Genomic DNA, 24,016 nt, shown 5'->3' on the forward strand with positions numbered 1-24,016 from the left:
AGAATTATAAGTAAGTTGTTTTTTTTAAAATTTGCAAGTACATGAGTTCAATGAAGCCCTGAATCTGCTAGCCCCAGTCACCCAATCACTGCGTGTGACTCCTATGGCAGCAGCAGCAGCCTTATAAGTTTTGTGAATTGGAGCATTTTGTTTTGCTCTCCGCTAAGCTGCTAATTGCTGTGCTGCAATGAATCAGGAGCGAGCTATGCAGAGTGACTGACTTACAAAAGATGTGCCCGGGCCATTCTTCACATTGTATGCAGTATGCAGTGTGAGTGTCACACACAGTGGAGGAATAACCCCTCCCAGAGGAACTGGAGCAGCCAGGTGGGAACTTTCACCACTCCCCTGACTTGTACAGACATTTCTCCGGAGTCTGGCTGCCTCTCACTGCCGGAGAATCATGTGGGCTCGCTGTTCCCTCACTCTGGCCGTCCTGGTGACTTTGGCTGCCTCAGGTATGTGGCTTGGCTAGTGTCCTCAGGTGGAGGGTGACCCGCTGGGGGGCGTGGCTTCAGGTCATGGTGCACCAGGGAATGCTGATCTGGCCAAACGTGCGGGCTGGAGCTGAGACACTCAGGCAGCCAGCTTGTTGATTAGCACAAGCTGTTTACTAGTATAGCCTGTACAGTACCTCGTACCTTCTGCCTGAGCTAGCATGCCTCAACAGGTGGGGGAGAAGAGGAAATGTATTTCACAGTAGCCTTAAATTAAAGGATTCCCGAAGTGACATGTGACATGATGAGATAGACATGTGTATGTACAGTGCCTAGCACACAAATAACTATGCTGTGTTCCTTTTTTTACTTTCTCTGCCTGAAAGAGGTAAATATCAGGTATGTAAGTGACTCAGTCCTGACTCAGACAGGAAGTGACTACAGTGTGACCCTCACTGATAAGAAATTCCAACTATAAGGGTGCGTTTCCACTAACGCGAATTTGCATGCATTTGCCGCATGCGAATTTGCACAGCCGATACAAGTGGATGGGACTGTTTCTACTTGTCAGGATTCCTTTGCGTTTTTCTGTGCAGAAAAAATCTGCACGGCAGAGCCATCAGAATTCGCATACCGCTATGCGATTCGCATACAGTGTATTTAATAGAGAATTTCGCATGCGGCTTTGGTATGCTAATTGTCATGCGAATTCGATTTTGCATGGAATCAATGGAAAAGCACACAGGCACTGTCATAGTTAAATTCGCCTACATCATCATCTATGCGAAATTGTATGCAAATTCGCATATATTCGCATGCAAATTTCTACCTCTGCGCTTCCCACCACACAAGTGGAAACGTACCCTAAAGGTGGCCATACACTGGTCGATTTGCCATCAGATTCGACCAACAGATAGATCCCTCTCTGATCGAATCTGATCAGAGAGGGATCGTATGGCTACCTTTACAGCAAACAGATTGTGAACCGATTTCAGCCTGAAACCGTTTACAATCTGTTGTGGTGGTACTGCTGCTGCTGCCCCCGCCCGCCCGCATACATTACCTGCTCCGCCGGTGCGACTCCAGTCCCCCGGTCACCGCTGCTCTGTCTGCGCTCTGGTCTCCAGGTCCGGCATGCCTCACTTCTTCTAGCCCGGCAGGAAGTTTAAACAGTAGAGGGCGCTCTACTGTTTAAACTTCCTGCCGGGCTAGAAGAAGTGAGGCATGCCGGACCTGGAGACCAGAGCGCAGACAGAGCAGTGGTGACCGGGAGACTGGAGTCGCGCCGGCGGAGCAGGTAATGTATGCGGGCTCTATTGCGTCGGTCGTCGGGCACTCGAACGCCGCTAGCGATGCGCTCTTTACCCGCGGGCGATCGACGGTTATTTTCCACACGGCACGATCGACGAAATCGGACGAAATGGATCGAAATTCGGCGTGTAGCGTGAACGATTGGCAGCAGATTCGATCCCAGTGATCGAATCTGCTGTCGAAACGGGCGCAAATCGGGCCAGTGTATGGCCAGCTTAAAGCCCAATCTACACGATACGATTCTTTGTATGATTCGATTACGATTCTATTTACGATCCGATTAAATCCGACATGTCCGATCGGAATTCGATTTGATTCAATTCCATTTGCCATTGCATAACAATGGCAAATCGAATTGAATCGAATCGAATCCCGATCGGATATGTCGGATTTAATCGGATCGTAAATAGAATCGTAATCAAATCGCACAAAGAATCGTATCGTGTAGATGGGGCTTAAAACACTTTCCTAGCAGAAAATGGCTTCTGAGAGCAAGAAAGAGATAAAAAGAGGAATTTCTTATCAGTGAGGGTCACATTGTAGTCCCTTCCTGTCTGAGTCAGCCACTTATATACCTGATATGTAACTCTTTCAGGCAGAGAAAGAAAAAAAGGAACACAGCATAGTTATTTGTATGCTAGGCACTGTACATACACTTGTCTATCTCATCATGTCATTTCGGGTATCCATTAACCTCCATGGACCTGACGTTTGCAGCGATATGCCGTTTGACTGCGCCCTAATAGTGTGAAAGCCCCTACTGAAATATAATTGAATGAAGTTGTGATGCGATTATATTGTCTGTTGCTCCTCAGCACAATGAACGTGGGGCGAAAGTAGCCTAAAGGGGCATACGCACGCCATATTTTTTCAAACGACTGATTGCTTTTGACAGGGTCGATCATTCTCTGCTTCTCCAGCCCCTTTTGTCACTGGGGGTCAAGGGCCTATCATATTCTTGGATTTGTTCCTACTTGTCTGGATGTTTTTTTTTTTTCACTGTCTCCTACTCCAATACCAACTCCTTTTTACATCCACTGTCTGTTGGTGTACCACAAGGCTCTGTTTTTGGACTTCTCCATCTATTCTCAAGGCCTGGGATAATTAATACACTCTTGGTTTCCAGTACCATCTCTGCACCCAAATCTCTATTTCTGCATTCATGTCGTCCAGTTTCTTCAAATTTAACATGAGTAAAATGGAGATTGTAATATTTCCTCCATCTCTCACTGCTCCCCCACCTATAGTTTTCATTAATATACAGTAGAAAACACCCCAAAACCCTCAACACCTAAGCTCGCTGTCTAGGGGTAACTCTGAACTATGAGCTCTCATTTAAAGGACAACAGTAGTGAGAAGTATGTGGAGGCTGACATATGTATTTCCATTTAAAGGAGAACTGTAGTGAGAGGTATATGGAGGCAGCCATATTTGTTTCCATTTAAGCAATACCAGTTGCCTGGAAATCCTCTGCCTCTAATACTTTCAGCCATAGGACCTGAACAAGCATACAGCAGATCAGGTGTTTCTGTCAATTTTGACAGATCTGACAAGATTAGCTGCATGCTTGTTTCTGGTGTGATTCAGACACTTCTTCAGCCAAATAGACCAGCAGAGCTGCCAGGCAACTAGTATTGCTTAAAAGGAAAGAAATATGGCTGCCTCCATATACCTCTCACTACAGTTCTCCTTTGAGCAATACCAGTTGCCTAGCAGTCCTGCTGATCCTCTGCCTCTAATACCTTTAGCCATAGACCCTGAACAAGCATGCAGCACATATCAGGTGTTTCTGACATTGTCAGATCTGACAAGATTAGCTGCATGCTTGTTTTTGGTGTGATTCAGACACAACTGCAGCCAAATAGACCAACAGGGCTGCCAGGCAACTGGTATTGTTTAAAAAGGAAATAAATATGGCAACCTCCATATACTTCTTAAAGAGACTCCGTAACAAAAATTTAATCCTATTTTCTACCATCCTACAAGTTCCTATACCTATTCTAATGTGCTCTGGCTTACTGCAGCACTTTCTTCTATTACCATCTTAAATCAGCTTGTCGCCCTGTGTCTGGAAGGCTGCCAAGTTCTTCAGTGTTGTGGTTCTGTGATGCATCTCCCCCCTCCAGGCCCCTCTCTGCACACTGCCTGTGTGTTATTTAGATTAGGGCAGCTTCTCTCTGCTCTATTATCTTTTACAAGCTGGATAAATCGTCCTTTGAGCTGGCTGGGCTTTCACATACTGAGGAATTACATACCGGCAGAGCTGTCTGCACTCTGCAGTAAGAAACAGCCTGACACTTCAGTGGATGAGAGCTGAAGGGGGAAAGAAACACACAAATGATCTCTTGGGATTCAAAAGGAAGGCTGTAAACAGCCTGATTGTGTATGGATGTATTATTTTCTATGTGTGGACATACTGTACATCAACCTACTTCCTGTTTTGGTGGCCATTTTGGTTGTTTATAAACAAACTCTTTAAAACAGTTTTTAACCACTTTTAATGCAGCGGGGTGCGGCAAAATTGTGACAGAGGGGAATAGGAGATGTCCCCTAACGCACTGGTATGTTTACTTTTGTGCGATTTTAACAATACAGATTCTCTTTAAAGAGACTCCGTAACAAAAATTGCATCCTGTTTTTTATCATCCTACATGTTCCAAAAGCTATTCTAATGTGTTCTGGCTTACTGCAGCACTTTCTACTATCACAGTCTCTGTAATAAATCAATGTATCTTTCCCCTGTCAGACTTGTCGGCCTGTGTCTGGAAGGCTGCCAAGTTCTTCAGTGTTGTGGTTCTGCTATGAACTCACCCTTCCTGGCCCCTCTATGCACACTGCCTGTGTGTTATTTAGATAAGAGAGAAGAGAGAAGCTGCTCTAATCAGCTGGATAAATCGTCCTCTGAGCTGGCTGGGCTTTCACATACTGAGGAATTACAAACAAGGGCAAAGCTGTTTGCAAGAGGAAAAGAGCAGCCTGAAACTTCAGTGCATGGAGGAAAGAAACACACAAATGATCTCTTGAGATTCAAAAGGAATGCTGTATACAGCCTGCTTATGTATGGATGTATTTTCTATGTGTGGACATACTGTACATCAACCTACTTCCTGTTTTGGTGGCCATTTTGTTTGTTTACAAGCAAACTTTTTAAAACTGTTTTTAACCACTTTTAATGCGGCGAGGAGCGGTGAAATTGTGACAGAGAGTAATAGGAGATGTCCCCTAACGCACTGGTATGTTTACTTTTGTGTGATTTTAATAATACAGATTCTCTTTAAAGGGGTTCTGTGGGGGTTCCTGAGGAGAAAAACTGCCACTTACCTTGGGCTTCTATCAGCCACCTGCAGTGGTAATGTCCCACGCCGTCCTGCTCCCATCTGCCGTTCCCCGCAGCCGGCACCGGGCTATTATTCGGCTGTCACACAGACGAATAATGCGCGTTGCCGTGCCTCCGCTCGCGTCATCTGAGGCTTACTGCACAGGTGCAGTACAACGGAGCCTTGTACTGCGCTTGCGCAGTAAGCTTCCGATGACGCAGGCGGAAGCGAGCGGGTGCGCGGCCACTGTAGCGCAGCCGCAGTTGGATCCCATGCCGCTTAGACCGGGGCCTGCGGCGAACAGCAGATGGGAGGAGGACGGCGTGGGACATTACCGCTGCACGGGGCTGATAGAAGCCCAAGGTAAGGGTCTGTTTTTCTTCTCAGAAACCCAAAACAGAACCCCTTTAAGGTGGCCATACACTGGCTGCCAATAACCCAAAAGATACTGTTCAAACTCCTAACACTATCATACAAAGCTCTACATAAGCTATCCACTCTATATATGTGTTTATTAATATCTGGATACCATCCTTCCTGGAACCTTCGGTCAAGGGGTCTAGCCATCGCCCCTGCAAGGGATGCAGCTGCAGGGGGACCCGTGGGTGGAGAAGGCGCAGGTGGCCTGTGGGGGAGAAGTTTCTTTTTCCTGTCCTGAGAAGAGCATGGAGAGAAAAAGCTTTCTGCTCTCTGCACAGTTGTTGTAATTACTGCATCAGCTCAGCCACTGATAAGGAATCATACAAAGTTTCATAGACAAAGATTTGTAGACAGTCTCTATTCATTGTGCATCATGGTCTTGTGTACAGCACCTTGCCCACAGCCTTTCCACGCTTTTCCCAAGTGCCGTGTACTGTACTAATGCTGGAGGAATCTGCAGAGCCAGGTCTGCTCCATCGGAGGATAGAGTGAGTGTAGAGCAGGATCATCCACCGGCAACCTAGGCAGGTGCTTGGGGCCCAATGGGAATCAAGGGGCCTAACTGCCACCTTCTTTGACCTCTCTCCATTTCGGCTTACCAAAAGGACCACAGGTAGGCCCCAAATCTACTACCTTGCCTAGGGCCTGATTATATCTTAATTCATCTCTGAGTAAATGTAATAAGAAGCTGAGGCTGGGAGCATACTTGCAGCCCTTAGTTGTCAGTCTCTCAGGACAGGGAAACAGGCTCTACATTTTCTGGCAGTCAAGGAAAAAAAGTTTATTTTCCCTCTCCTGAGAGACTGACAACTAAGGCCGCTGAGAGAAAAAGCTTTCTGCTCTCTTCACAATTGTTCCAATGACTGCATCTGCTCAGCCACTGATAAAGAATCGTACAAAGTTTTGTAGACAAACATTTGTAGACAGTCTCTATTCAGTGTGCAGCACAATTTACGTCATGCATAGAGTGCTCCCGGCCGGGGTCGCGCACTGTAGGATGCACTCATCCAGGCCAGTGCAGGCGCAGTGATGCCCGACTCTGGCGACCTGGAAGAACGTGCCAGAGGGCAGTTAGGCGTATCAGAGGGGCAGAAAGGAAAACCGGGGGGGGGGGGGGGGGGGGGGAGCGGTGAGCATCAGGACGATTCCTTATACATGCATGCTCCCCCCCCCCCGTTTCTCCGATGTACTTCGGCTCTGGTATCCTTTAATGCAGAGCTCCCCAACCCGGTCCTCAAGGCCCACCAACAGTACATTGACGGCGATTCGTGATTAGCGCTAGACTCAAAACATGCTACATGCAGCATTTCTTAGTGTTTTGCTCTTGTAAGTGTGAATGGTCCCTAACTCTGATCATATCTCTCTCCACTTTCCTTTGATTCTCGACAGTCTGCTTTCTAACTCTGATCTGTTTCCATCTTCCAGTGTCATCAATGGATGTGTTCACCTCAAAGGAGGTCCAAGCTGTCAATGGAACAGATGCCCGTCTGAAATGTACGTTCAGCTCGTCGTCACCGTTGGGAGATGATGTCACAGTGTCTTGGACATTCCGACCTCTGTTAGGAGGAAACGAAGAGTCTGTGAGTAAAAAAAACACTTTTACAATGGTTAGAAGGGTTAACCACCAGGCAAAACTTGTTTAGATTTAGACCCAGTGCACACCAAAAACTTCTAGCAGATCTGCAAAAGGCTTGAAGTTTTTAAAGCAGATCTTCAGAGCAATTCTAGGCATGTTTAGAGATGTTTTCCAAACATGCCTAGCGTTTTGTGGAGCGTTGTGTAGCAGATTTCATATATTGTTACAGTAAAGCTGTTACTAAACAGCTTCTGTAACAAAAACGCCTGGAAAACCACTCTGATCTAGCGTTTTTCAGAGCGGTTTGAGCTTTTACATTGAGGCAGAAACGCTTCTGCAAACCGCAAAAATGCTGCAGGAGCCACGTTTGCGGTTGGCTAAAAACCTGAAACCGCTGGTGTGCACCATCCCATAGAGATAAATTAGTTAAGCGTTTTCACAGGTGGCAGCGGTTTTGAAAACGCTACCAAAAACGCTTGGTGTGCACCAGGCCTAACTTAGCAAGGGGAAGTCTTAAGTGCCAGGTTTTATTTCTGCTTGTTTCACTTCTAAAAAAGGTGTACAGTCTGTCAATGTTGTGAGTGTCCAAAGTACTGCCAGTCAGTTTATGCATGTCTGGCAAATATGCAACAATTGTTCAGACTGGGTGCATTACTCATGCTGGAATAGGAAAACACATGGGCCCATATGAGAAAACTCTGAAGAAAAGGAGAATTGCATATGGGCCGTGGACTTTAATGAAACAGAGTACAGATTCCAGACTAAAAAAAAATGTAACTTACAATCAGTTTTGGAGATTGATAGCTGGCTGCAAACTGAAATAGAAATGCATTTCTCAATAACATTAAGGCAGGGAACACACTTGTCTTTCAGTTTTCTGCGCGCGTTTTCCTGCATACTTTTTCTGCACACCAAGTGTGTCTCTATGCAGGAAAATGCGCGCGTTTTTTCACAGCAGCTGATGTCGTTGATAGAGAAAACTGACAAAATGTGCAGAGTCATGATGCAGAATGTCAGTTTTTTTTCTGCGTGCGAACAACATATTAAGTGTGTACTAGACCATTGATTAACATGAGTTCTCAGTTTTTCTGTGCAGAAAACGAGCACGAAAACCGTCAAGTGTGTTCCCTGCCTAAAGGAACCCAGAGATGAACGCTTTGGCACAAAATAAACATATCCCCGATAGATTTTACAAAACAAATACTATACCTGTTATTTTCGCCGCTCTGGTGTGCCGTTTCTTGTGTTAAACTAAAACTCCATGCAAAACACAGTTCATCAGAAAAACATATTACAGTGATGTGAAAAACTATTTGCCCCCTTCCTGATTTCTTATTCTTTCGCATGTTTGTCACACTTAAGGCTACTTACACACCCGGACGTTGCGTTTAGGGGACGTTATAGGGCACATAACGTGCCCCTAACGCAATGCCTGGTGGTGTTGGAGCAGGACGCTACCAAGAGCCGCGTTACAAGCAGCTCTTGGTGCGCCTGCTCTGCCGGAGGCGCTGCGGAGACCACGTGAGCGGAGCTCTCCGCATCATGTGGTCCCGCCAGCCAATCAGCGGCCGCTCCAAAGAGTAAACACTGCAAGTGCAGTGAATGCCAAGTAGCCATGTGCCTGGCTACGTAGCGGCCTCTCCCCGCCTCCTCTCCGCCCCTAAAATAAAAAAACCCACCCGTACTGAGCATGTGCAAACAGTCTAACGCGGCTTAGCCACGTATAAAGTACTGCATGCAGTATGTTGTCTTGACGTGAAGCGTTACTGTGTAATGCAACGTGGGCACTGTGAAAAGCCAATTGATTTTTCATTGCTGTGCGGTGGGGGTGTGTTACAGGCTGCTCTAACGTGCACCTGTAACGTCCCACTGTGAAAGCAGACTAAATGTTTCTGCTCATCAAAAACCGTTAACTATTAGTCAAAGATAACATAATTGAACACAAAATGCAGTTTTAAATGATGGTTTTTATTATTTAGTGAGGGAAAAAAACTCCAAATCTACACGGCCCTGTGTGAAAAAGTGATTGCCCCCTTTGTTAAAAAATAACTTAACTGTGGTTTATCACACCTTGTCACGGACGGTTGCGCGGCCGCAGACTCGTCCTAGAACCGCCCGTGAAGAAAATGCGATGGCAAGCGATTCTCTGCATCGATTGCGATTCAGATCAATAGAATCTGGATTGGTTGTGTAGGGGCTACATGTAGCAACCTGGAGTTTTTTTTTCTCCCAGCTGTCAAGGAACAGCCGGGAGGAACATAGGCGAATCGGGAAGATTCGCCATCGGTTTTTCCGATCTCTTGGTCAGATTTGTCAGTCATTGCAGCGATCAGGAACTGACATTCCTGGTTTTTTAAAATACAAGTTTTTCTACTCTTCCTCTCAGCCGAGGACTGGCAGTAACTTAGGTGCAGGATGTTTTTTGATTTGCTAATTAGCTTGGACAATGCTTGTGTCCAAGAAGAATGTTTACTTTTAATTATCTCAATAGGTCCACCAAATGGTGAGCCTCCTCAAGAACTGCTTTCCCACAGACTGGCTGGAGCCGTCCAGCCAGCCTAAGAAAGCATAGAGTTTTGATCTTCTGCATATTTACGGAATACCGTGAATAGCATAGTTATGAGAACGGTATCATTGGATTGGTAGAGCCGTGCTGCATCTTTTGATACCAGCCGAGAGGGGCCAGGGGCCCCTACAACCAAGTTATCAAACTTCTCAGGAACTGGACCCTATACCCTACTCAAGTCTGATGTCATAGGAATTGTCAGCATCTGAGGAATATGAATCTGTTATCAGCGCCACTGTGGCCTTTATCGGTTTTGAGTTACAGCGTTGTATGAGTTTAAACCTATATCTCTCTCCAAGGACTTGAACTGTGGTTGGTGGGTAATTCAGAGGGGGCAGGCATTGCCACACCCCCGAACCAGCTTCATCAAAAGCACATTCCCTGCAGGCGGACTTCAGTCCTCCCCTGTGTACCATCACCTGATTGAGCCAGCCAGAGGACCATGCGGCTGGCAGCCATTTTCCTGGACTTGAAACAAAGCACGTTTTCCATGTGCTCGGATTTTCCCCAGAAAGGACATATTTCCATGAACTTTAAGTATCCGTTTTTTCTCCATTTTTATTTTCTATACTGTTTTACCCTTTGTCTCTATAATTGTTGATTTTAACAATTTTCTGTATATATTAATTATTTATATTGCATTAATAAACCGACGCTATCGTTAGTTGTTGCTCCAGCTACCCTATTATTCAGCCATACAGAAACTGAACCCAGACTTTTGAGGAGACGCTACTTTTGTTGCTAGCTAGACAGAATAGAGTATGTTTAACCGTTTTATTTGCAGGTCGAGAAATAGCCAGTCAGTGAGTTCCTCTGCCTCAGAAAGCAGAGGTGGTGGCAGTTATACCCTGAAATAGTGTGTAATTCGTAATTACCGTAACCCACAGGCTCCCTTCTGGTCGGTCTGCTGCCAAAACTCCAGCGGTTTCTGCGCACTAATCGCGACCACAGCTTGCATGGTCTGTGTGCTGAAACCGATTGGAAGGCATTTGCGGTCTGGCCACTAGGGGCACTGTGACACACCTGAGTTCAATTTCTGTAGTCACCCCCAGGCCTGATTACTGCCACACCTGTTTCAATCAAGAAATCACTTAAATAGGAGCTATCTGACACAGAGAAGTAGACCAAAAGCACCTCAAAAGCTAGACATCATGCCAAGATCCAAAGAAATTCAGGAACAAATGAGAACAAATGTAATTGAGATCTATCAGTCTGGTAAAGGTTATAAAGCCATTTCTAAAGCTTTGAGACTCCAGCGAACCACAGTGAGAGCCATTATCCACAAATGACAAAAAACATGGAACAGTGATGAACCTTCCCAGGAGTGGCCAGCCGGCCGGCCGATAAAATTACCCCAAGAGCGCAGAAAAAACTCATTCGAGAGGCCACAAAAGACCCCAGGACAACATCTAAAGAACTGCAGGCCTCACTTGCCTCAATTAAGGTCAGTGTTCACGACTCCACCATAAGAAAGAGACTGGGCAAAAACGGCCTGCATGGCAGATTTTCAAGGCGCAAACCACTTTTAAGCAAAAAGAACATTAAGGCTCGTTTCAATTTTGCTAAAAAAAAACATCTCAATGATTGCCAAGACTTTTGGGAAAATACCTTGTGGACCGACGAGACAAAAGTTGAACTTTTTGGAAGGTGCGTGTCCCGTTACATCTGGCGTATAAGTAACACAGCATTTCAGCAAAAGAACATCATACCAACAGTAAAATATGGTGGTGGTAGTGTGATGGTCTGGGTTTGTTTTGCTGCTTCAGGACCAGGAAGGCTTGCTGTGATAGATGGAACCATGAATTCAACTGTCTACCAAAAAATCCTGAAGGAGAATGTCCGGCTATCTGTTCGTCAACTCAAGCTGAAGCGATTGTATTTAGTGGGCTGTGTGCTAAATGAAATCACCATTTCTAAAAACCTCTTATGACTAACAAATCTAGATTATAAAAAAAAAAGTTTTTTTAATATACCCTTAAGTTAGCAGCTCCTCCCATCTCATCACAGCTCTCTGTGATGCTGCAAGTATATATAACAGGAAAGCAGAGCCAGAAGGGGTCAGGCTTGGGCTTGAAAAGACATCAGAGAAGACAGACTTGGCTATAATGATTCCTGAGCAAAGCCAGACTGAAGGCTCAGTCGGGGATGTTATCAGGGCGGATAACAAGCAGGCTGAACGGTGAAGGATGAAGCAGAGAGCAGGGTAGGTGTTTTCTCTAATGCTCCCACTGATATATATGGTAAATACATGAGGGTGCTTCATCTCTGGTTCACTTTAACTTACAGTTCATCATTAAAGCAGTAAATTATTGGTGAGCATGTAACCCCAATAACTTGGACAGGATCTAAAATCTTACTGCAGACAACCGTAAAGAAAACCAAGATGGGGAGGGGGGGGGGGGGGGGGGGGCGCTGACCTTATCCCCGTGGGGCTTCTTTCAGCCCCTTGAAGTGTGTGTGGTCCCTTGATGAGGCTCCGGTCTCCTCCTGTCTGCTGTTTTCAGTATCCGGAAGCTTGTTGAGATCCCCCCACCTGATCTAGAAAAGAGGCACTTTACTTTCAATACATGACTACAAAAATTATTTAGAATGGAGGAGAGTTAAAATTCTTGTTGGAGTCTTTTTTTTTTTTTTTTTTTGCACAGATTACACCATCTATCAAATCGAGGTCATGCTGTCACTTGAACAGGAAGTGAGTGGAAATCTCAGCAAGTACACAGACAGAAACAAGTGGTATCCATGATGCCTTTTTCAGTATCTGGTATCTGCTGACGTTGAGTTGATGCTCTCTCTAGGACTGGTTAACAATACAATAGACTGTTTCTATGTTAAACATGATGTGCCGGTCCACATGCACGATAATTACAGGCACCACAGAGAAGTTGGACACGTCATAACAGCAATATTGTTACAACATGTCAAATGCCACAAATATGTCTAAATTGTTGCTTTGTTGAGTGTTGCATGACATGGACGGTGACAGCGTATGTGCTGTTTGTGCATGAGCGTTGATTACTTTATTGAAATGCATGCGTTTTGGCAACTGCACTGCGATTAACATAGTAATTCTGATGTTGTTGTGCAACAGTGGTGCTTTGATTTTTTCATCAGTCGCATGCAGCATTTTTCTATTTAAGGCTGGGTTAAATCAATAGGAGCGCAAGAAATTTGCAAAGCAAATATGATGCTATACGATTTGTTTTTATTTATTTCTGGGATCATCCATTTTATGATAAAATCATAATTGCCCCCATAATCACACTGCATTTGCAATCACAATTTTTCAGTGTGTTTGGCCTTTATGGTCCACTCAGGGGCGTAACTATAGACCCTGCAAGGGGCGCCGTGGGGGGAGAGGTTTTTTTCCCCTGTACTGAGAGACTGACAACTGAGGGCACTGAGATAAAAAGCTTTCTGCTCTCTACACAATTGTTCTAATGACTGCATCTGCTCAGTCACTGGTAACGAATCATACAAAGTTTTGCAGACAAAGTTTTGTAGACCGTCCCTATTCAGTGTTCAGCAGGGTCTTGTGTACAGCGTCGCTCTACCCCCAGCCTTTCTACGCTTCCCAAGTGCTGTGTACCGTAGTGATGCTTGAGGAGTCTGGGCCCACCCATCCAAAGTTTTGCAGGGGGACCCAGTGATTTCTAGTTACGCCCCTGAGTCCACGCCACCGCAGTGTGAGCCTAGCCTTGCTAACGACACTGCTGTGTATAGAAAATACAGAAAACTGTCTCAGGGCTCCAAATCTGTTGTGTGTATTCCAGTTGTCTGTGAGCAATTTCCAAGCAGTAGCACCATTTGAAAAGTAATGCTTAGGGTGAGAACAAACACACCGGGAACCTGAGATCAGATGCTGGTGTAGTGGTCTTCCAACATGTATAAGATGATAATGATGAATGCACTGCAAGCAACGGTGCTGTGATAGATCCCATAGTAGCTAGTAAGATTTATTTTTCCTAGACATTTAGAAGAGTTTAACATGTTTGTCTTTCAGCTGCTGTAGATTGCCACATGTATACAGTAGCTAATGAGGTGCGCAGTCTAATTACAAAACTTCACGCTGTGCCTTCATTTCATTGGAAGTTAGCAGGTTTTTCAGAATAACCTGTAAATAAGCTGTGAGCAGTGTTGGTTCCCCTGGCTGTACAAGTAATAACATGCGTTACCAGCCTATTATGCAACATCTACGCAGCAAAGACGTCGCATATGTACATATCCTTCTGTAAAACTTTCCCTGTTGAAACTTCATGGGAACTTTCACTTTCGTGACTTTACAGAGATGTTACAGAATGTGTGTGGAATTAAAGTACAAACAAAGCCTAGGAATTGGGCAGCCAACGCTCCATATAAACTATAGCTGGCATCTAGCGTTTGAGTTTTTTTCTAATTGTTGTCACTGGAATTTTTTATTGTGCTTTTCTCCTGGCGGACTCAAAACGCCAGAGCTGCAGCCACTAGGACGCACTCTATAGGCAGTAGCAGTGATAGGGAGTCTTGCCTAAGGTCTCCTCACTGAATAGGTGCTGGCTTACTGAATAGGAAAAGCCAAGATTAGAATCCAGGTCACCTGTGTGAGAGGCAGAGCCCTTACCCCGTACAATTATCGATATACTGGCTTCTGAATTCCACACAATAATTTGGCTTTAAACTGCATTTCTGATCACAGAAATAGGACCCCGTATTGTTTTTGCTGTCTGATATCAGTTTTCGCCTTTGCTTTTTTAGAAAACATCAGGTCAGAGCAATACTTTTATTGGGTTTTAGTTTAAAGTGTTACCAGAACAACTATTTCTGACTCTTGCCTGCTGTGCCTAAAGGCTCATACACACATCAGACTATAGTCTTTGGAAAATGAAAGATCACAGACCAATCTTACCACCCTTCATGGGAAGCAGGAGATTTGGGCGCATGAGACAAGTGGACAAAAAGGGCGCCCCATTCACTCCCATTATAAATATCGTTTACCGGGCGCCGAACAGGGGAAAAAAAGGCGCCGGAGATTTTTAAGGATTTATAACTATGTTTGTGATGATTTAACTTTACAAAATGAGCCCGTGACGAATAACGTTTATAAAGATACTAAATCACGATTTCTAAAACATTTCTAAAACATTATTATCCACCCAAAAAAATTATTTACATTTTTTTATTTACATTTTTTATTTATTAATGTCTGTAAAACATTATTATCCATAGGGGGTCTTAGGTTTAGGCACCACCAGGGGGGTCTTAGGTTTAGGCACCAACAGGGGGGTCTTAGGTTTAGGCACCAACAGGGGGGGTCTTAGGTTTAGGCACCACCAGGGGGGTCTTAGGTTTAGGCACCACCAGGGGGGTCTTAGGTTTAGGCACCAACAGGGGGGTCTTAGGTTTAGGCACCAACAGGGGGGTCTTAGGTTTAGGCACCAACAGGGGGGTCTTAGGTTTAGGCACCAACAGGGGGGTCTTAGGTTTAGGCACCAACAGAGGGGTCTTAGGTTTAGGCACCAACAGGGGGGTCTTAGGTTTAGGCACCAACAGGGGGGTCTTAGGTTTAGGCACCAACAGGGGGGTCTTAGGTTTAGGCACCAACAGGGGGTCTAGGGGTTAGGGATAGGTACAGGGAGGGTTTTTAACAAACGTAAATATAAGTTTCAGTTTACAAATAGGGAAGATTAACTTTTTAAGAATTGCCGATCTCATACACATTATTTAGTGATTTATAAATTCTTAAAACACTATTTCTGAACGAAATTCGACACAATATTTCAATAAACGATAATACTGTTTATCGTTTACACCACGCGCCCTTTTTTCCCGACGCCCTTTTTTGATGTACGCCCCTTCATGTAGTATGAGAGCCATACTCTACACAGTCTTTTCTATGGAGCTGAACTCCACATCAGAAAAAAATCTTTGCAAGATGCTGCACACACAGATGCTGTACAGACACAAAAGATCAGTATCTGCAAAAGATCTGTTCCTGCCAAAAATCCATTCCTGCAAATTGCAATGATAGTCTATGAGATCTGCAGATCATCATACACACATGAATTAACTGTCATTCATCTGCAGATCTGAAAATCCATCCTGGTGGATCTGATCTGCAGATGAATGTCAGTTAAATCATGTGTGTATGATGATCTGCAGATCTCATAGACTATCATTGCAATTTGCAGGAACGGATCTTTTGTGTCTGTACAGCATCTGTGTGTGCAGCATCTTGCAAATATTTTTTTTTCTGATGTGGAGTTCAGCTCCATAGAAAAGACTGTGTAGAGTATGGCTCTCATACTACATGAAGGGTGGTAAGATTGGTCTGTGATCTTTCATTTTCCAAAGACTATGGTCTGATGTGTGTATGCACCTTAACTCCTTTGGGCTGAGAGAAAAGTGTCTGATGGGAAAAAAGGTCTAGTGTTGCAAAATGCCATCTCAGTTCAATCTTCCCCCAAACATCCATCATCTTTGTCTGCACCATGATATTGCTTAGAGCCCTGTGCTTAGAATAAAGCAACATGTGAACATGGCACTGTGTTCTAGGTTTTCTACCTTTTCCTTTTACATATTCTGAAACTTGCTGCTTGTGTACATGCCTACAGCACGCTTATCCAACCGTGCAGCCACATCTATGTAAGCAGCTACAGCAATGTCCCTCTGCATCACAGCTGGTTTCAGCATATGTGCTCACTTGATCACTCCAGCACACATTACCTGCTGTGTACACTTTTTAAAGGGATACTGTAGGGGGTCGGGGGAAAATGAGGTGAACCTACCCGATGCTCCGGCCCCGCCTCTGGTTCACTTCTGGAATTTTAGACTTTAAAGTCTGGAAACCACTGCGCCTGTGTTGCCGTGTCCTCGCTCCCGCTGATGTCACCAGGAGGGTAATGCGCAGGTCCAGTATGGTCGGTGCCTGCGCAGTCCACTACTGGTAACATCAGCGGGAGCGAGGACTCGGCAACGCAGGCGCAGTGGTTTTCAGACTTTAAAGTCTGAAATTCCAGAAGTGAACCAGAGGTGGGGCCGGAGCATCGGTAAGTGGCTGCACAGGATGTCTGCGGGGGACCATTAGAAGCCCCGGGTAAGTTAAACTCATTTTCCTCCGACAGCCCGCCCCCCCCCCTACCCCCCTACAGTATTCCTTTACGTGTATGAAAACTAGGCCTAAAGGACTCTCCACCAGTAGCTTCTTCGGGTTTTTTTTTTTTTCCAAATGTCACAATATTTTTGTACCTTACAAAGAACACTTATTGTTTCATGGCAAAATCACTGCAAGCATGCTTCTGTCTTTCACACTGCTTCATTTAAAAGATTTAACGCTCTTTTGTGTTTGTTAGCTTTAATGTTGCAAATATTGATTTGTTTATATTTCTTTCTTCTTTTTTTTTTTTTTTTTTTTTTTTTTTTTTTACATTGGTTTTCATTTTTTTTTTTTAATAACTAAGAAAATATGCTAGCAGGAAGGATGCTCCATGTCAGACAGCAAGTCCTGCATTAATGTAGAACTGAGAATAAGACTATATGTGCATGCCATGGGGGAAAATAGTCTGCTGTGTATTTGCCTTTGTATCCTAAGGCTGCTTTCACAGTGAGACGTTACAGGCGCACGTTAGTGCAGCCTGTAACACAGCCCACCGCACAGCAATGAAAAATGGGCTGTTCACAGTGCCCACGTTGCGTTACACTGTAACGCAGCAGGCAAAAGCAAAGTGCTGCGTGCTGTGTGTTATAAGCGGCTAAGCCACGTTAGACTGTTTGCACATGCTCAGTAGTGTTGGAGGAGGAAGTCTCCACTCCTCCTCCGCGGCCAGGCACATGGCTAATAAATATTTACTGCACGGTGTGACGTGCAGTGTTTACTTCCTGGAGCGCCGCTCTATGCGGCGATTGGCTGGCGGGACCACGTAATGCCGCATGCGTCCAAGAGTACGCATCACGGCATCACAGGACGCGTGAAGAGCCGTTTAACACGGCTCGATCTGACGTCCAGCTTCTACCCCACAATGCATTGCGTTAGGTGCACGTTGTGCAACCTTTACGTAGCATCTAACGCAACGTCTTAGTGGGAAAGAAGCCTAAGGGAAGGGTAGTCCCTTTTTAAGTAGTGAGTCAGAAAGTAATGTTTGGAACAGGAACTTGTAGAAGCCAGTCTCCACCAAAACTAAGTAGTCTAGCCAAACTACCTAAAGAACAGTCTGTAAGAGTCTTGACTGATAAGTGGGTTAAAGGCGGTGCATAGAGAGGAGTAATAGGCTGTAAGGTAGAATGTTGGGTTGCAGTAGGGGCGTATCTGGGTAATATAGAGCCTATGGCAAACACTGAAATTGCGCCCCCTCCAGTTACAGCACCCTTCCACTCCAAAAACAGCATCCTTTCCCGTGTACATGTGTTATGGTTGCATGTATTTTTTTGCTTGGCATATTGCTGAAGTTATTTTTTTGGAAATATCTCTTCTTATTCTCTCTCTGTCATGTTCCCCAGATAACAGAATCAATCGGATTTGAGGGCTTAGTGACGGGGAGGCACGGGGGCAAGCATGGTTGTGCAACAAAGGAGCAGGCATGGCGCCCTTAGTGCTGTGGCACCCATGGCATGAGCCATGCCTGCACCCCTCTAGATACTCCTCTGGGTTGCAGTTGCCAAAGAGAGTGTCAAAGTGCTCTCAAGGAAGGAAGGCCAATCCTCTATTTGATTACTTACACAAAGTTGTCAAGTTGTATAAAGATGTGAGGGTAACCAACACAGAACTTGCAGCACTGAAAGTGATTGCAGCCAATTGGGTAGCAGCCAATTTAGCAGTGGTGGGGGCAAAATGACTTCTTAAAGAGTAACTGTCAGGCATAAAATCAAAAATCAATTCTTTATTTTTATCTGGTAAACAAGTAATAAGAATGCTAATCAGGCAATCCAATAGTTAAAATCACTATTACATTTCTTGTTGATAATTTATCATTCCCCAGTTTACACGACTCTTATTTGGTCCACAGAAAATTTGGTGCACAAAAGAGAAGTTGCAGGGCATGCTGGGTTGTCTTTTTATTTTTTTATTTTTATTTTTTTTGCTTCCCTACTTCCCCTCAGACTTAACTAATGCAGCCTGATTGGCTGAAGCCTCTTTCCCTCCTGTTTTCCCCTCCCACAGCTCTGTTCCTCTCTGATTGGCCAACATGTCTCAGGTTGAAACAATGCACTTTCTATAGTGAAGGGCGGGCAAATCAGGCAGAGGAGACTAAGGGCGGATATTACATCACGACTGGCTTCAAAATAGCCACAGTAAATATGGAAACTGTCTAGAATAGGATTCTCTACTTTTCCTTTATAAAATTCACAGCAATCATAACGTGGACAGTGCAATACATATGTTATGTAAGCAGAGCAAGTATTTATCTACTTATATTTTTTTTCCTGAGATAGAATGGCTGACAGCTCCTCTTTAACAAAATTGCATAAATGTTATGGTTTGAGGTCTCCCTGCTACAAGGGTTAGGCATGTGGTAAACAGAGTAGATTTGTTGCTGAAAATGGTTCTTTCTTTGTCTTTCTTGCTTGAGGGTGTCAATGATGGCCTTCTGGACAGCAGTCAGGTCGGCAGTCTTACCCATGATTGCGGTTTTGAGTAATGAACCAGGGTGGGAGTTTTTAAAAGCCTCAGGAATCTTTTGCAGGTGTTTAGAGTTAATTAGTTGATTCAGATGATTAGGTTAATAGCTCATTTAGAGAACTTTTTTCATGATATGCTAATTTTTTGAGATAGGAATTTTGAGTTTTCATGAGCTGTATGCCAAAATCATCAATATTAAAACAATAAAAGGCTTGAACTACTTCAGTTGTGTGTAATGAATCTAAAATATATGAAAGTGTAATGTTTATCAGTACATTACAGAAAATAATGAACTTTATCACAATATGCTAATTTTTTGAGAAGCACCTGTAGTATGTAGAATGAAGTGGATATGAATACTGAATATTATACTCCCGTTGAACCTAGCACTAACCCTACTACTCCAGCTATACTAAACCCTATCCCTCCTTCTACTGTAACTCACTGCCACTACCGCTACTCATCACCACTACACCTACACTAACCCCATTGTCGCTAATTCTAACACTAACCTTCCTTCCCTACACCTAACACTAAGCTTACTTCTCCTACTTACCAATGGAAGATGTCCCCTTGCCGATCATATTACAGTCACACCGTATCTTCCTGAATTTAATACCGCCACACCACAGCTGTAGGCTATGGTAAGGCCAGACGCCACCTGCCACTGGTGTCAAAAGTGAGCACTTTGGATTTTATGCATGATGGAATTTATATGATGTCTATTTGTGTTTTCTCTATTATACCTCTGCTGGATATAGGGGACAAAGTTTGCTTAGTGAAGAACCTTAAATATATAGTGCTCCCAGCAATTCACCATTTTAATATGCTGAGCAGACAACCAGTCAGGCAATCAAGTGCAATGGTATAAACCTGTGTCTGCAGACTGACAGAACACAGAGAGTATCCCTAGGTCCTATAATGTCCAAACCTGCACCTCTACAATTCGGAGTGCCACAAGGATTAATCCTATCCCCTCTGCTGTTTGCAATCTACATGTTGCCACTTGGTACACTTATCCTACGTCATGGCCTGACGTACCACTGCTACGCCGATGACACACAGCTATACCTGTCCTTCAAACCTGGTGGAACAGACCCTACCCCAAAAATAAACTCTTGCTTGGCTAAATTACAGGCATGGATGAATGATAACTGGTTGAAACTGAATGCTGACAAAACTGAGGTCCTGTTTGTCCAAAGCCAGCACTCGCCATCAAAACAGCTCTATCCTAAAGCAACACCAATCAGTATTGGGAATTCAGACATAAACAGCTCCAACCTTGTGCGCAGCCTTGGAGTACTAATCGATGGGGAATTGAGTTTCAGAAACCAAATTTCATCTGTAGTTAAATCTTCCTTCTTTCATCTGAAGAACATTGCAAAGATTAAACCTCTGATTCCCCCAGAGGATCTTCCAACCCTAGTCCACTCCTTCATCACATCACGGCTGGACTACTGCAATGCCCTTTATGCTGGCCTCCCTAAAAAGGACCTGCGTCGCCTGCAATTAGTGCAGAATGCTGCTGCCAGATTGCTAACAAACTAGCCTCGCCACTGTCACATTACACCGATCCTTCGCTCACTGCACTGGCTACCAGTAGAATGGAGAATACTCTTCAAGATTGGACTGCTGACATTCAAATCCCTGCACAATCTGGGCCCTGGATACATGAAGGACCTGCTGAAGCTGCACCGCACCTCTCACAACCTCAGATCAGCAAGTTCTATAAACTTGGTCACTCCCAGAGTGCACCTCAAAAAATCTGGAGATAGAGCCTTCTGTCATGCTGCCCCTACTCTTTGGAACTCCCTGCCACACCCAGTAAAGACAGCACCATCCCTGGAGCTATTCAAATCCAGACTGAAAAGCCACCTGTTTAGCCTGACATTTCCAGACTTATAAAATTCTTCCTCTGTACCACAATGGTCGGAGCCATGCTTATGCGCTTTGAGTCCCATGGGAGAAAAGCGCTTTACAAATGTTAGTTGTTGTTGTTGTTGTTGCAGTACCAAACCTAGCAGGAATTGAATATATTCAGAAACATTCAGGTGAGGGGGTTCGGTCGGACATAATCGAATATTATATCACTAGCAGGGTGCACCGCATGCAGAAAGACTCTCACTTCACACCCCTCCCTAATCACTTACCCAATACTGCAAGTTGCAAAAAAACAAACTGCAGTTTCTATAACCAAACATAGAAGTATATAAAAGGTAACAAAGAACCGCAATCTCCAGGTGGCTAGAAACATGAATAGCCAGGAAAGGCCTAAAAAGAGTGGAGAACATATGTAAGCCCTGCATTGCCAATCTGTCCATAATAACAATGTTTTAAAAAAGTTAGGCAGGGTGTCCTTCATTTTAGCCAGGATGTGTTCAGAGAGCATAAACTGGTTCAAATTGTCGAACACTATGTCGGGGACAAAGTGGGAAGTTTAAGTGTCTAAGTGTCTTTTGGCAGTAGTCTTTACATGTTGAAGAGGCGGGTAGGGCATTTCAGACCAGGTGGTTTAACCCCCTGCCGACTGCTCCACGCCGATTGACGTGAACGCGGCAGCAGCCCCAGGACCACTCAATACCAATTGGTGTGAAGTCCTGGGGAGGGGTTTTGCTCCGTCATCAGTCTCCCAGTGGCGATTGCTGCTAGGAGACTGTTAGACGGTGAAACGGCCATCTATTTACATTATACATCGCTAATAAAATAAACACTGAAGCAGTGATCAGAGCCTACCAACATAAAGCTCTGTTGGTGGGCAGAGAAGGGGGATTCATTTGTGTGTTTATACGTACAGGCCCTGCAGCAAGCTCTTAAAGCTGCAGTGGCCTAAATTGTAAAAAATAGCCTGGTCACTAGGGGGGTGTAACTCTACGGTCCTCAAGTGGTTAATACCTAGTAAAATGACAAATGGATCTATTGGCACTTGTATGTTGAAAATCAAACAGGCTAATATGTATCACCATATGTAATCCCAACACGCCTGGGCCTTAAGGTGGGTACACACATCAGCTAAAAGTCTTTGGAAAATGATAGATCACAGACCAATTTTACCCCATCCCATGTAGTATGAGAGCCACACTCTACACAGTCTATTCTATTGAGCTGAACTCCCCATCAGATAAAATCTTTGCAAGATGCTGCACACAAAGATGCTGTACACATGCAACAGATCAGTATCTGCAAAAGATCTGTTCCTGCAAAAGATCCGTTCCAGCAAAATGCATTCATAGTCAATGATATCTGCAGATCTCATACACACCTTGTTCAACGGACAATCATCTGCAGATCAGATCCACCAGGATGGATCTTTGGATCTGCAGATGATTGTCTGATCTGCAAATGATTGTCCATTAAACAAGGTGTGTATGAGGATCTGCAGATATCATAGGCTATGAATGCATTTTTCAGGAACAGATCTTTTGCAGATACTGATCTGTTGCATGTGTACAGCATCTTTGTGTGCAGCATCTTGCAAAGATTTTATCTGATGGGGAGTTCAGCTCAATAGAATAGACTGTGTACAGTGTGGCTCTCATATTACATGGAATGGGGTAAAATTGGTCTGTGATCTTTCATTTTCCAAAGACTTTTATCTGATGTGTGTACCCACCTTTTGAAGTAACCTAAACTGAGAAGGATATGGATTTTTCCTTTTAAAATAATACCAGTTGCCTGACTCTCCTGCTGATCCTCTGTCTCTAATACTTTTAGGCACAGCCCCTGAACAAGCATGCAGATCCAATGCTCTGACTGAAGTCAGACAGGATTAGCTGCATGCTTGTTTCAGGTGTGTGATTCAGCCACTTCTGCAACCAAAGAGTTCAGCAGTAGTGTTAGGCAACTGGTATTGTTTAAAAGGAAACATCCATATCCTTCTCAGTTTAGGTTCCCTTTAAGGCATGACCACCAAATGTGCCACAAATCACCAACCGTTTGGCAACCTCTACAGCACAATTCAGATGTAGAGGGCTGGAAAGAATGGACCCGGGCTGGCGTGTATTAGCACCTATGGAGTAGCTTCAAAGAGGTCTCAATTGATGAATAGTATAGACTAGTTAGGGTTGCACAGCAATGTGCCCATCTTTCCTCAGAAATGCGTGTACCTATGTCACGTTCCCAATCCATTTTTATGCCAGTGTGAACTGGCTCTAAGGGCTGGGACCCACTAAAAATTGCAAAGCGCTATGGCAGTCGCTAGCGTTTTGTGGTAGCGCTTTGCAATTGATTTAAGTGTTTTTCTTGCTCCTACACAATACATTAATGTGCAAACGCTCACAAAATGCTGCATGCCCTGCGATTGCAATTAGCCCTAATCACTATCGCTCTAGTGGCTTCACCACCATTCACTTTCATTGGCAAAATATTTTTGAAATTGCTGGTGATTGTCAGCGGTACAAAAGCGCTTCAGTGGGTCCCTGCCCTTAGTCAGATTTTGATATGATTTTAAGATCCTGCTGGGGCTTTCCAAGAGCTCAGGTTTAAGATGCTTACATAGACACACACTATGGGCTCTATTCATAAAAAATGTTTGGCGAAAAAACTCCTGGAGGGAAAATACCGCAGCGGTATTTTAGACTTCTGGGTGGTAATTCATAAAAATCTTGCCAGCTGCGATGCAAGAGCGGAGATCTCCCGCTGAAAGCTGGCGGTAAGCTGTCGGAAGGCATGCGAAAACACTTCAGCCGGCAGAGTCCCTCCGTGCACTGCTCTCTCTGGGAGGTCTGTCCCATTCACTTGTATGTAATCCGCAAAATCAGAGGAAGCGGTATTTCCCGTCCACATACCGCTTCCTCTAAACTT

At 44.5% G+C, this 24,016-nt stretch overlaps 1 protein-coding gene across 1 annotated transcript in view; it reads left to right on the forward strand.

Annotated features, from left to right (window-relative positions):
* The first annotated feature begins 332 nt into the window (after positions 1 to 332).
* The window catches only part of MPZL2 (myelin protein zero like 2), a 43,905-nt gene continuing 20,221 nt past the window's right edge, over positions 333 to 24,016 (forward strand). Inside the window, exons 1-2 of the mRNA XM_068242808.1 lie at positions 333 to 458; positions 6,911 to 7,065. Of these exons, the coding sequence (XP_068098909.1) occupies positions 404 to 458; positions 6,911 to 7,065 (210 nt within the window). The 5' untranslated portion in view covers positions 333 to 403. The remainder of the gene's footprint in view (positions 459 to 6,910; positions 7,066 to 24,016) is intronic.

The sequence above is a fragment of the Hyperolius riggenbachi genome, chromosome 6 (assembly GCF_040937935.1).
Source record: "Hyperolius riggenbachi isolate aHypRig1 chromosome 6, aHypRig1.pri, whole genome shotgun sequence".
NCBI lineage: Eukaryota > Metazoa > Chordata > Amphibia > Anura > Hyperoliidae > Hyperolius > Hyperolius riggenbachi.